Source organism: Pelobates fuscus, chromosome 11 (assembly GCF_036172605.1).
Source record: "Pelobates fuscus isolate aPelFus1 chromosome 11, aPelFus1.pri, whole genome shotgun sequence".
NCBI lineage: Eukaryota > Metazoa > Chordata > Amphibia > Anura > Pelobatidae > Pelobates > Pelobates fuscus.
Window position 1 is genome coordinate 84,463,121 of NC_086327.1, and position 13,961 is coordinate 84,477,081.

The window sequence follows — 13,961 nt, forward strand, 5'->3', positions numbered from 1 at the left end:
CGTCGGCTGAATGCGCACGCGCGGCAAGAGCTGCGCGCGCATTCAGCCGGTCACATAGGAAAGCATTCATAATGCTTTCCTATGGAGGCTTGCGTGCTCTCACTGTGATTTTCAGTGAGAATCACGCAAGCGCCTCTAGCGGCTGTCAGTGAGACAGCCACTAGAGAATTAGGGGGAAGGCTTAACTAATTGATAAACATAGCAGTTTCTCTGAAACTGCTATGTTTATAAAACAATTAGTTAACCCTAGCTGGACCTGGCACCCAGACCACTTCATTAAGCTGAAGTGGTCTGGGTGCCTAGAGTGGTCCTTTAAGATCCATTGAGTAAATTAATCTTAATGGGAAGCGTTCAACTCGATGCAGTGTGGAGACTCTACCTCTGTCCTGCAGTCTTTGCAGTACCAATCTGTGGAAGCCCTGACTATCAATGACAGCCACTAGTGGATGCCTTGGGCAGCAATGTATTTCTATTTGCGATCCAGTCAATTTCTTGCTGTTCACACCATCTTTCCATTATGGATAGGCCTTCGTCCAGTTTTTGCTGCAATGGTAAAGTTAAACCACTCTCCAAAATGTATTAAACTGTAGTATAGCACCAAGATGTCTTATTCATCCATGTTTCCATCACCGAACGTTACAGGTGCTATGTAGTCCGTGTTTTGATGGCACATATTTGCAATCAGTTTGCCCTCTTTATTTCTAGCGGTCATTTATAGTATTGCTTTTTTATATTGCTGATGTTTGGGTTTTTATTTATTTTTTTTTTTTTTTAGTCTTCTCATTTACAGAAACCATATGAGATTAACTTGATGGAGGAATTGACTTTGAAAGGAGTAACACAATACTATGCCTATGTTACAGAGCGGCAAAAAGTTCACTGCCTCAACACTCTCTTCTCAAGGGTAAGTATGGATCTGCTGATAACATCACATGCGTTATGCATCTATCTGACAAACTGTCAGTTTCATATTTACTTGCTGTTTACTGATATCTGAATTGTAGTTACATATTTTGGATATTCAACCTGTAAGTGAAAGTTGTTTATGCAAATTAGGCCATACAGCTTCTACAAATCTGTAACTTGAGATGGCTGTATGCTGTGCTATTTACTGGCTACCAGCCATGTCATCAAGCAGCATTGGTATTTTAGTAAATATGCAAATTTCTCAAGTTTGTTTGGTCTTTTTTCAGTTTTAAATGAAAACTATGTTTTCAGTTTTAAAGGTGTTTGTTTGTTTTTTTAATTTTTTTTATTTTCTTTCTCCTTCCCTCTCATCCTCCCTTTTACTCTCTGAAATGTATACCAGTTATTAAAGCATTGTTAAAACTTGTTTGCTTTCGTAAAACATTCTCCATTTTGTTTAATATTTTATAGTAAAGATTTAGCAACTAATATAATCCAGATCAGACATTATGAAATCAAGAGGAGAAATTTAAACAGTTTCATTTCTCGTGTTTTCTCTCTGCTGACAGCCAGGTGTTAAAACAATGATTGACAGGGAGCTAAAATGGAGATGACGGTTGCTGAATAAAGTGTGGATTTTTACTTACATTTGGTAGAGATTATTCATGCTGTTACCAAAGTAATCTTAAAAAATAAAAAATAGTTTATTGTAGCACCAAGTCTTTGTATTGCTACTGCAAATTTAAGGTTTATTGAACGTTTCTGATGTAGGTCTTCTGTATTTAGTGACCCATTGTGAAGTGTTTGCTTTTTAGCTCCAGATAAACCAGTCTATAATCTTCTGCAACTCCTCTCAAAGGGTAGAGCTACTGGCCAAGAAAATTTCTCAGTTGGGCTACTCCTGCTTCTATATCCATGCAAAGATGAGACAGGTTTGTGTGTTTTTTTTTTGTTTGTTTGTTTTTTTTGGGAGGGGGGAGGGGGAGAGGTTGAAGTAATTAAACCCCCAGCCACTTCAAAAAAATTAAGGACTTCAACTATGAAGTGCTATCAGAACACCACTAGAGGTGCAGTTTAGGAAAAATGTTAACATTGACATTTGTTAAAAGGGCAATTTGCACCCAAACCGTGTCCGTAAGATGAAGTGGTTTTGGTGCTTGCTTTCAGTAATCTTTTGTGATCCTCATTGACTTCTACTGGTATTGCATTAACAGTGATATTTTGTTCCAAACTTCTGTAGAACTTTGTGACCAACAGTCACAAGGCAATGCCTACTCTATGGTGGTGGGGGAGGCAAAGCAAGAAGCACCAAGGGAGCCTCTGTGCTGGAAAAAAGTAAATCATCCAATTTGTATTGCTAAACGGGCCCTCCACCACCTGTCGGTATCTGCCAATATAGATACCGATATTGCCGATAATACCTCCTAGGACTGCTGGGCTCATTAAAAGTCCGGCAGTCCTGGGGTGGGGGGGGGCGTCAGCAAGCTGTTACCTTCCCTTCAGCTCCCTGTGTAAATCTCACGACTCCTGCAGCCGCAGAGCGTTGCCACGGGTTACCATGGCAACATTCCACGCGGCACACAGACCGTGAAATTTACACAGGGAGCTGCTGGGAGGCAAGTAACAGCTTGCTGCTGGATCCCCCCCCCCTCCCCCCACTGCTCAGTACATGCCACTGGACCACCAGGGAATGCTATATCCCCCCCCTCCCTGGCAAAGTATCAAGCAGGGAGGGGGGACAAAAAATAAAGCCTCTAAATATTAAAAATTAAATTACATTTTACACAAATTACATCCCTTCAGAAACACACTCTGCATTCATCATATACACACACTACACAAACACACACTGCATTCACTATACAAACATACAGCTCCCCTGTCTAAACACACTGCATCCCCTACATGTGGCATGTATATTTTGTGCATTTACCGTAAATTTTACCGTAAAATTGTTTTTTTCAAAATGGTAAATGTACAGGTTATCGGCTATCGGCCTAAAAGTTCAGATTATCGGTATCTGCTCTAAAAAAAAAATCTGTCGATCCCTAGACCAGTGCTATGCTTGCTTGAAAGCTTTCCCATAGGAAAGGTTTGAAACAATATCTTCCAATGGGGGCTTACACGTCACATGATTTAAAGTAGATTTAACACTTAATTATTTTTTGTTTTGTGTTTCCAGTGATAAACAGGTGGGGCCGAGATGTGGCTTACTGCAGCCTTTAATTGTTGAAGGCACACTCTACCATATCTCATTGAATTGGTTATGGTGTCTGGTATGCATTGGCACTGTCCATCTGTTAAACTTTTTGTCCTTGGCTTCAAATTGCCCCTCTTTCACAAAACCTGTGGTTAAAATGGAGATGTTAGTTAAGTTTCATACCTGACATGGCACTGTGATAGGCTGAATGTGGTCGGCTGACACTCAATCATTCACAGCTGCCCATTGCTCCTCAGGCAAATGCTTCCCCATTAGCCCAAGCAGCAGAGGGAATGGGTTGTTGATATTAACAGTTTAATGCAGAATGGCATTAAAACACCAGATAATTAGTCACTTAAATGAGCTGAATCAGTTGGTGGTGGTTTTAATTATTTTACTTTAGTAATGTAGTATAATTTCAAATTCCTTCGGTCTCGTTCGCAGGAGCATAGGAATAGAGTTTTCCACGACTTCAGAAATGGCTTATGCCGTAATCTTGTTTGCACTGGTAAGATATTTCACCTTCTTAATGCATTTTAACTGTAGATGGCCTTCATATTTTGTAGTTTCATTTGGTTTATAATCTTAATAGCTTTGCTCTGCATATTGCTAACTTTTTGAGTACCGGATCAACTTTCCAGTGTCAGTACACCTTATGCTAAAGAGCAATTGTAGTTTCAATTTGTGATGGATGACCTATTCTACATTCAGAAACGGTCTTCTGTGCACTTGTGCACCCATGAGTTTATTTTATTTATTTTTGTGGACATCACCTGTGTGAAATTTTTTTTTTACTTTTTAATTGCTGCTGGTTAACGTGTCGTGCAGCCAGTATGTTCCTGGATATTTCTTACTAAAACCAGTTTCTCTTCCTCAGATCTGTTTACCCGTGGTATTGATATTCAAGCTGTGAATGTGGTGATAAACTTTGACTTCCCAAAACTGGCAGAGACGTATTTGCATCGTATAGGAAGATCAGGTGAGGAATAAATGTTTGTTTGTTCCATATATGGTTAGGATATACTAACTATATCCCTTCTCTTTTTTAAAGTCTTAACTGGAACAATCTTTTTGTAATGAATAATTATTAGAAATGTGTTTTGTGATTTCCACATGTTGGCTGTTACATCTACTTAAATGTTTCCATCTACACATTTCTATTCAGTCTTTGTAAAGCTATATCCCTTTAGTAGATTGCAATTAGCTCCAAAAATGTTCTGCTAGTGACAGACCTCAAAATGTTTTAAGATAAACAGCTAGAGCATTGCAGTTGGTATTTGTTATGGGTTTCTTTAGTTAAAATGACAGCACTTTGGTTCATAGTCTGCTTCAGTATTCCAGGTTCATTCTACTGCTTGAGTGTTGGAGGACGTCATTTGCAACTGCTTGTGCCTCGTAGTGGTGGACAACCTTCAGTACTCCAGATGTTGTGGACTAAATTATCTTCTAGCCATAACTCTGGCAAAGCATCAGTGGGGATGTAGTACATATTTTCTAAAGGACTGGTGATGTTTTGCCACGGTCTTAAAGCTAAAATATGCAGGGCTGCCATCAGGGGGTGACAACCATGACGGTTGTCACGGGCCCAGCAGCCCTGGGGGGCCCGGACTGCTCTGGCAGTCCTGGGCCCCACTTTCTTTCTCTGCACACATAGCGAATATCGCGCTCTGTGTGCAGCCACGGGCCCCCCGGCTCCCTGTTACCGCAGAGGGGGCCCAGGCAGCACACAGCTTCGTCTCTCTTCTAATAACTCTTGCGAGACCCGGTTGCCATGGCAACGCTCTGCGGGTCTCGCGAGAATTATTGGAGGAGAGAAGAGAAGCGCTGTGCTGCCTGGGCCCCCTCTGCGGCAACAGGGAGACAGGGGCCCCCCCACCGGACCACCAGAATGGAATCTCCCCCTCCCTGGACACAGGTAAGCAGGGAGGGGGGAGAAACACTTAATTTTTTTTTATTTTTTTTTAAATGTAATTAAGTGAAAATCCACTACTCAAACATCCTGTATTCACAGTACACACACAACATCCGACAACAAATTGAAACACTCTGCATTCACTATACACAGACACTACGTCTAATACACACACTACATCCACTACAGACACTGCATCCACTAAACACACTACATCCACTACTCAAACACTCTGCGTTCACTATACACACTGCATCCGCTACACAAACACACTGCATTCACTGCACAAACAGTATCTAATACACACAAACACTACATCCATTACACACATTCTAATTCACTTCCACTATACACATTCAGTCCTGCATCATTGTCAGCGGACTAGGTAGGGCGTGTGCTTTGTCAGGGGCCTCAAAATTTCTGATGGCAGCCCTGAAAATATGGTTTGTAGCAGTGTTAATTTTAATGTTTGTTTGAAGTGTCTTAAAGGAACACTACAGACGTACCTTGGATTGGGGAACAAAAGGTTTCTAAGTATACCTTGGATGGGATCAGGAGCACTCTTAAAAATGTTTATACTGACTAATACAGATTCCATATCACCTGAACCACTTCTGTGAGCCACAGCATCTCTTGGCCTCTGTTGCATCCTACTTCACGTGGGTGAGAGGGAGGCGGCCGATCCCTTTGCCCTAGGACTCAGTCTGTAGGTTCCAACGGAGCTTATCTTTTCTCCCACACCTGTCTTGATGTGACTGGCCCAGCGTTTATGGCTGAGATTATCAATCTTTTTTTTTTTTAATTCTTTATTTTTATTCGTGCATGGAGTAACAGTGAAGCGTACAGCGCCACAACAGCTGCTGCAAGCGGTTTGTCATCATTTCAACATGTGGCTTGTTATACAGCACGATTTTTATATTTTAGAACATGAAAATAACAAGATGTAGGCAGTTGAATAAAAATACAAAACGTGGTAAACATGCGATTTAAATTATGCAACACTCTGAATTATTATGTCTAAGGCAGTAAGACACGATAGGGTTACAGGCTTGCTTCGGTAGACACATATGCCCCTTCCAAACATGTGAACGTACGCTGTCTCACCTATGAGGCAGAAAAATATACTGATAGCTTGACTTTTTAAGCGAGTTACAAGTGTGGGTTAATGGTGCTAATTAAACCTGCTGGGTGTGCATTGCTTGAGGTGCAGGAACAGGTATGTTAAAAAGGATATATGCACAATTTTGACATCAACACTGTCAATATTAACAAGCTGAACAGAGCTTATTGTGTGCGTTAGGGTATGCTTGACATCGATTTTTAGAGTATATCATCTATCATGCCAGGCCTTACGCGTATAGAACATTGCTAGCTGGGCTTAGGTTTAGATAGGGCTAGCTAGTAACAAAGTACGGTCACATTATACATATGTAGGCCATGACGTGAAATGCTTAAAGCAAGGTAGCGCATAGCCTGGCAGAAGTTCTCAGTAGAATCAAAATATAAATACAATCTATAGCTCGCCTACAATATAAAGCATGCCTAAACATCGCTATTCTCCCTAGGTGCCTGCCCTGAAAAACTTTACTATGTCCAGCTTGTTAGTCAAAATAGCCGTTCTAGGCATGGGTATTAACTAAACATTTAAGTACAGGCCGAGCAGGGAGGCCAGCGGTGCCGGAGCATTAAAACATCATATGAGGGTAACAGTATTTTAGTTGTTATTTATGCTAGCGCCTAAACAGCAGTGCAAAATGGCACGCAATTAAAAGTTAAAGCTAAACAATTATGTAATGTATGTTGAACTTTATGCTCTTATTTAAAATAAATGAGACTTCTGGCATTAATAAAAAAAAAAAAAGTAACAATAAAAAGATAATAACAGCAGTCCCGATGATGGTGTCTGGTCAACCCTTGCCTGTTCGGGGTATGTCATCACCCCATGGTGCAGTCAGTGTCCAGAGAGCCTGCAGTCCCGACATGGCAGCGTGCCAGGTGTAGGCAAGGAGTTCGCTGGGGTGTATCACTGTAAACCTGCGCCATGCTTTACTTGACTGACTGTCTGAGTATTGGTTAGTCCCGGTTGCAGATCTCCTTGCTTGGTTCGGTCGCGGGCTGCTTGGTTTCCTGCGTCGTCGGTTCGCTGTGTCCGCCATTTTGGATCTGTCTCGAAAGGCTGTGCCTCTACGGTTCTTGCGCATGGAGTTGGTAAGTATGCGGTGTAGCCGATGGTGTCTGCTTGCTGGTTGCCCCATGATGGTCTTTTCCAGGCCTTGCCTGCTCTCTGTAGGTTTCTCTTTTGCCGCCTTTGGAGCTGCCCGGTGAGGATGCCTGCTCGACTTGGGAGTGAGGTCCGGGTGGGGAGTTACTGCTGTCCCTCCGGCTGCCCCTGTTAAGCCCTGTGTAGTGCTGTCTGGTGGCATACCTTGCGCTGCTGGCCAGAAGAGTGCCTCAAGCTTCTCCCATAAAGCGCTGAATAAGCCATTGAGCCGGAGCTCGGTTTCTTCCTTGGCACTGTACATGGCTGCGGCGTGCTGGCTAGACGCCATTTTGTAGGCCTCAGTATCGTTTTCTCGTTTCGGAGATCTTGTCGCTTGGGTACCGTTCGTTAGGGAGACTGTAAAAAGGTGGTCCGCGATAACCCCCGCTGGACCATGGGGGGGAACGAGGGCTCTGGGTCCACGGTCTCGCCGTCATTGGCGGCAGGAGAGCGGCCGTCTCCCCTGTGCCCGCCATGCTAGTGGGCCTTGCTGGGGTGTCGGGTGCATACCGGTGGAAACGTCGCTGGACGGGTACCGATTTGTGCCCCCCGTTGTCCCCTTGCTTGTGGTGGCATTTTTGTAGCTGTAAGTCGTCTTTCGAGTGGTACATATTGCCTTTCAGTCGGTTTGAAGCAGGAGCTCCTGCAGCCTGCGACCGTTCAGCATGGCCTCCAAGCCCCGCCCCCGAGATTATCAATCTTGATCTCAGGCTATCCAATAATTTCCTAAAGGAAAGTATTGGTAAGCTATTGCGGATGTGCGGCAAAATGCCACGCTGCGACATCTGACCTTTCCACAGGGATTCATTTAATCTCTGTGTCTTTATGGGGGACCGTGTGGAGACGCTGAGCGTAGGTGCTGCACTGAGATAGGACACCTCTCTAGTGGCATCTCTCAGTGCAAAACATGGTGCATGTGCACTAGTTCACCAATGTAATACTTCTCATTGGGAAGCATTAGGTGAATATTTCTCGCTCCCCTTAAATGATCACGTGGGCAGAAGCAGGAACTCTTTCCAATCGGCAATTTGACCAGGAGGGTGTTTCTAAATGTGTTCAATAAAGTGCTGATATGAAATGGGAGAGACACAAGTTATGCCTATAAATGAGGCTATTCCTGAAGACTTGGAATATTTTTTTTTACCACTCTACTATAACTTTGAGTAGCTTGCTTTTTAATGTTTACTTCTCTTTATATTAACTATGTATTTCTCAGAAATCCACACTTTTTTTTTATATCTGGCAAACTGTATGTCTCATGGTTGGTCAGTCAGCATAAAGAGAGCCTACAGAAAATAGAAGACACTAAACATTTTCTCCTCCATTCCATTGTCTGAAATGGATTGTGTGCCAAATATTTAAGTGGGTTTTTTTTTTTTTTTAGAAAATGGAGCATATCATAGAAATCTTAACACACTAGCCATTTCTTCATTTAACCCTCTTTCTGTAAAGTAAAATTAATAAAGTATACACTTTTTATTTAAAAAGTAAATATGCAAACATATGGGAGTATATTCACGAAACTGCCTTGTCTGTATTATACACTAGGTCGCTTTGGACACCTTGGTCTTGCCATAAATTTGATTACCTACGATGACAGATTCAACCTTAAAAGTATTGAAGAGCAGCTGGGAACAGAAATTAAGCCCATACCCAGCAGTATCGATAAGAGTCTGTATGTGGCTGAATATCACAGCGAATCTGGAGAGAAGCATTAGCCTTCAGGTAAGAGATGGAATACAAATTTTCACATTTTTTTTTCAAAACTGCTCTTTTATCAAAGTTATGATGCCTGATGTAGGTTAAATTGTGTTTTGACTTTTATGTTAATGTCTTAAAGGGGCACTGTCACTCCAAGGGTATTTACTTATCCCTTATTTTATCAAATATTTGAGGTGAGAAATAAAATGTAAATGTGATAATCCACTGGAGCATGAGCTTCCAGGTCTCCTGAGAGTGGAGGTTTGGATCTGTGCCCAGCTTACTCCAGGTAAGCCAAACCATTCTAAAACAGTTTGCTTAGGGAAGGAGCTGCCTGAGGTCACTCCTGCCACTAACCAATACACTGCATTTTAGTGGTTATGGTCCTTGGAGGGTTTTTGTACCTTATAGGTGAATCTTCAGTATGTGAAAGTTATCAAGTTCACCATAAACTTAATAATGTTTTTGTAAAATGCATAGATTAGAGATTTTCCCTGTATGTACAACAAAATTTCTATTTAAATTTAATCGCTTAATATGTTTCTGTTGGAATAGGCAGTGAACAGAATCATTGTGCACACTGCTTGCTAATGCCACTAATTTTGGTCCCAGCTGATAGAGGGGATCCTTGGGTATAAAGATATTGGCGGTTCCTTGGTACCGGCAATAATTTAACCCCTGCTGACTTATTTTATATTTTTTTTACTGCATTATGATCTGCAGTCACTGAGCAATAAAGCCCAGCGCTGCCTAGAACTTAATATGGTCCTAAAAAGGACATTATAGGGACTACAACTTATTGTAGATATTCTGGTTACTATAGTATGTCCCTGTAGGCATAGTGTTTGTCACTGGAGGTATTGCTAGGAATTCGTGTAGTCACTCAGTCGGCCACTAGAGATGCTTTCTGGGTCAGTGGTGCCGCACTAGCGTTCAGTCTCCAATGTGACTTTGTGTGGAGACACTGAACATTACCCATAGAGATGCATTGATTTAAGGAAAAACTAAATTTGGACAAAATACTTTTTGTTACAGTAAATCAAATGGCAAAAAAGAATTACAGGAGTTGGGTGGGTATCTTATGTCTACTTTTTGTTTCTGCAGGTGACAGTCCTCCTGAAGAAGAGAATATCCTGACATTCATACATCACTTTCTTAAGGGTTTCTCCCCTACTCTCAACTGCCTCTCTAGACGTTTGTCTTCATCTGGAACACTGACCAGCATAGTTTAGAATTTTTTTTTTTTCCTTTTGTGCACTCCCCTCCCTGATTTTATGAATGTCCCTGATGTTGGCACTGCGTGCTCTCATAAGTTGCACTTAATGGCTTTATTTTGTTCCTCCCTGCCCCCCCACCCCTTGTGGCATGATGGATACTGGAAACCCTCTATGCTGTTGTAAGCTAGAAAAGGCTGTAACTTGTTACAGGCTTCTCTACTCTCCAGGAGGCCAACAAAGCAATTTACTCTAATTTATTGCAGTCCTTGGATGTAAAGTTGTTTAGATTCCAACTTAGTTCATTCTCCCTTTGCATCCTCTTGTGGCATCTTTTTCTTTTACTGTAACCAAACTATCTTTACTTGTGCAAAGTGCCTTACGCTACGAGACCATTCAAAATCATCTTTCCAATGCAAACTCATACAGAAAACATAAGTAACCCAATCTACATTTTATCACCCATATAAAACGTACAATTTTGTAAGCTGGTGCTATTGGGCTAGCTAAAAAGTTGTAAATCTTCATGAACTTTTTTTTTTGTTCCCCTGATTTTTTTTTTTAATAATTTTTTCACTAGGAAAAAAACATAACTTCAGGTCCCCATAATATATGTATATATGTACTTAAACATGCAAAAAAAAATCTGCACCAATGTCAAAACATTTTGGGAGGCTTTTAAGTGTGTTCCAGAAACCTTTCCCTCCTTTTCCTTTATATTTTATGGTTGCTGATGTGAATCCTTTTGTTCCCATGTGAACACGAAAGGCTGGTTTTTAATTTTTGTGCCACCTTGCAGCAACTTCCTTTCAAAACTTATTCCAAAGCCATGTCCCCCTCCCTTGCAAAGGGTCCCTTGCATGAGGGGTGTAGGGGGGAGGAGATGATACTAGAGAATTTGATGTGAATAATTGTACAATAATGTAAATAGTTTTATTTTTCTGGGGTGGGTGGGAAGGTTATAAATCGTTCAGGGGTTTATTTTTTTTCTTGGTTTTCTTAACTGATGGTTTGAGGGAATGTGAGTGGGTTAGGACAGCAACTAAAAATGAGAGAGGCTCATTTTCTAGCATCACTTTGGAAAATGTATTTGGGAAATGGTAACTTGAAGATATGCCACCTTTCTATCTCAAATCTTTCACCACATGAAGTGGATTACTTGTTTTGGCTTTTATCTTCAAATCAACATGGAGATTTTCTTGTAAGAGTTAACATGTAACTTGTGTGCTGCAGTGCAGTTCTCAATTTAAGAACAAACTTATTTTTAATCACTAAATTATTAACCCAAGTTTTTGGTCAGGATTTTTTTTTTTTTGTCCAGTATTACAGAAATGCCACTTCATATTTCTGCAAAGTGATACTTTGAATTGTGCCTCTCCCACTATGCTTGATGCTTGGCCTTATATACAGGCAATGAGTGAGGAGCCATCTATTTTTATTTTTCCCCTCCCAACATATTGGCTGCACCTGGATTGTGAAGAATTAAACAGTTTACATACTATGCACAGTGCCTCAGTCTCCTCCCCCTTTCAAAAAATAAATTTTACTATAAAGGAGCCTGGCCCATCTGACATGGTAAATTTTATGATTACACATCCAGGTGCACCATAAGCGTAGCTGGCCAGTGGCAGCTGCGGTGCAATGTTCACAAAATCTTAAAATACTGAAGCTTCAGAGTTGCTAGAGCACAATTGGCTTGTTTTTTTTGTTTTTTTTATGGGTTGTATTTAAGATTTCTATATATGGAGATATACATTTTGCTCTACTACTGAAGGTTTTTTTTTGGGATCATGGTGCAATAAACATTTCCCTTTGTTTTCCGATTTACATAAGCACATGCAATCGTGCTGTATTGCACCTCTGCTCCTTTACAGAATTTGCAACTCTTGAAGGGTAGTGATATGCTGGTGCTAAAGCCATGATCCTTGTAAAAGTGAGATTTTTTTTTTTCCCCCTCCCCCTTTAAAATAACCATTTCTGCAGGAGTACATGCTGTACCTTATAAGCTTCAAAGCAGACAAATGGGTTTAACACAGGCTGAGCACTATAGGAATATAATGGCATCTGTCTAACGAAGCTGTATTGCTGTATTGCGTTTGGTGCTGTGAGTTTCAATGCAGGGGGGAAGGGGTGGGGGGAATAGTTACTAAAGGCAAATGGAAAGATGCTCTAAAATACTGGACTATAATTTTTTTTTTAACCCCTAATTAGAAGAAAAAGGTTTAAAAAGTCTTTTGCAGTCTTCCAAGTTTTTGCAGCACTCCCTGCCATTGCTGTGTCTGCAGTTTTCCCCCTTCACCATTTTGAAGACTTATAGTCGAAATTAATGCAGTCAACACTGCAGTTTCTCTGGCATCAGAGTAACCTCACCAAAATATTCCACCTAGCAATTCGGCTGTAATGGTTAATTTTGAATTTGGAATGGGAATCCACATTTGGGTATGGGAGGGAAGGTATCAATGTGTTTCTTTTCAGAGTGAGATGGGAGCATCTTTCCTTTGCAATAACTTCAGATTTATCAAATTTGTGCTATGTAGAGCAGATATGTTAAATCTCTCTGCTCTACAAAGCAAACCTATTTTGGTATTCCTGTTCAGTGTCATTGGTGCAAGACCTTTTCACACCTTCTGACATGGCACAGGATAATCATCTCATTCTGTTTTTGTTTTATGGGTTTGGTTAGGATCTGTAAACCTCAAACATGTTAGGACAAATTTATCCTTCTCCTAGCTGAACATAGATATATTTTTTTTCTTCTGCCCATACATTGTCCATATTCTGCAATCGGCTGGAATATGTTTAGTGCCACTGAAGTTTGGGCTCAGGATTTAATTTGGGCAAACTTTCATATTATCCTTATATTCAAGAAGTACATTAAAATTTCCCTTTTTTTTTTTTATTAAAAGGAGTGCTGACACATTTTTCCTAAAATGTTTTTAGTTTCAGATCTTTTGGTCAAGGGTTACAGAGATGTACCCTATTCAGGGGTTGGGATGGGTGGGTCTTGGCTATAAACTTTCTTGCTACCAGAAAATGACTACATTGAAGACCAATGATCTTAGTCAGCAATAGGAATAATAAAGTTAAAACAAAAAATGAGCAATTTTCCTGGAATATTGTGGTGCTCTGCTTCTAGATGGTACCACCCAGTGAAAGGGTTTATACCCTGCCATTTTCTATAACTGACTTGGCAGTTTAGCTGCATTAGACACAATTCTAAGAATTAAAAGTTAAACCATAAATGCTTAAAGTGAAGAGGTCTAAACAAAGTGTGCAGCTAAGCTGCTAAGAAATACAAATTGGCACTGTATTGATAGAAAATGGCCCAGTGGGCAGGTTTATTTTACTTTTCCTCCCAGTTTAAGGTTGTCAGATGAGTAAAACATTAAAGATAAATGGTACAATCTGGAATGAGTTTTTTTTTTTTTTTACTTTTTGTTTTAACTGAATAAAAGCCCACTGGAAATCAATCTTGTGTTTTGTTTTATTTGTTCCTGATATTCAAAATAAATGTTTAAATTTGCCAACTGTAAAATTAAATGTTTTGCATAAGTACTAGTACAATTGCAACTGGATACAATTCTAGCTCACATGCATGGCAGGCAAACCTTTAAAACTGTGCAATAAATAAAACCACACAGACAAGGCATTCTTCCTGTGGGAAAAGGGCAGTGGTTGTTACCCCCATCCCCATAGGGGTATATAAATTGGCATCTTTGCTTTAATTATATTTTACTTGTTCCCCAACCAATCTGACTTTCTCACCAT

The 13,961-nt window shown here is 40.6% G+C and overlaps 1 protein-coding gene across 1 annotated transcript in view; it reads left to right on the top strand.

Moving 5' to 3' along the window:
* The window catches only part of DDX6 (DEAD-box helicase 6), a 30,147-nt gene extending 16,484 nt beyond the window's left edge, over positions 1 to 13,663 (top strand). Inside the window, exons 9-14 of the mRNA XM_063436601.1 lie at positions 776 to 904; positions 1,722 to 1,838; positions 3,551 to 3,614; positions 3,984 to 4,085; positions 8,827 to 9,003; positions 10,084 to 13,663. Coding sequence (XP_063292671.1) covers positions 776 to 904; positions 1,722 to 1,838; positions 3,551 to 3,614; positions 3,984 to 4,085; positions 8,827 to 8,996 — 582 coding nt within the window. The 3' untranslated portion in view covers positions 8,997 to 9,003; positions 10,084 to 13,663. The remainder of the gene's footprint in view (positions 1 to 775; positions 905 to 1,721; positions 1,839 to 3,550; positions 3,615 to 3,983; positions 4,086 to 8,826; positions 9,004 to 10,083) is intronic.
* Positions 13,664 to 13,961: the final 298 nt, after the last annotated feature.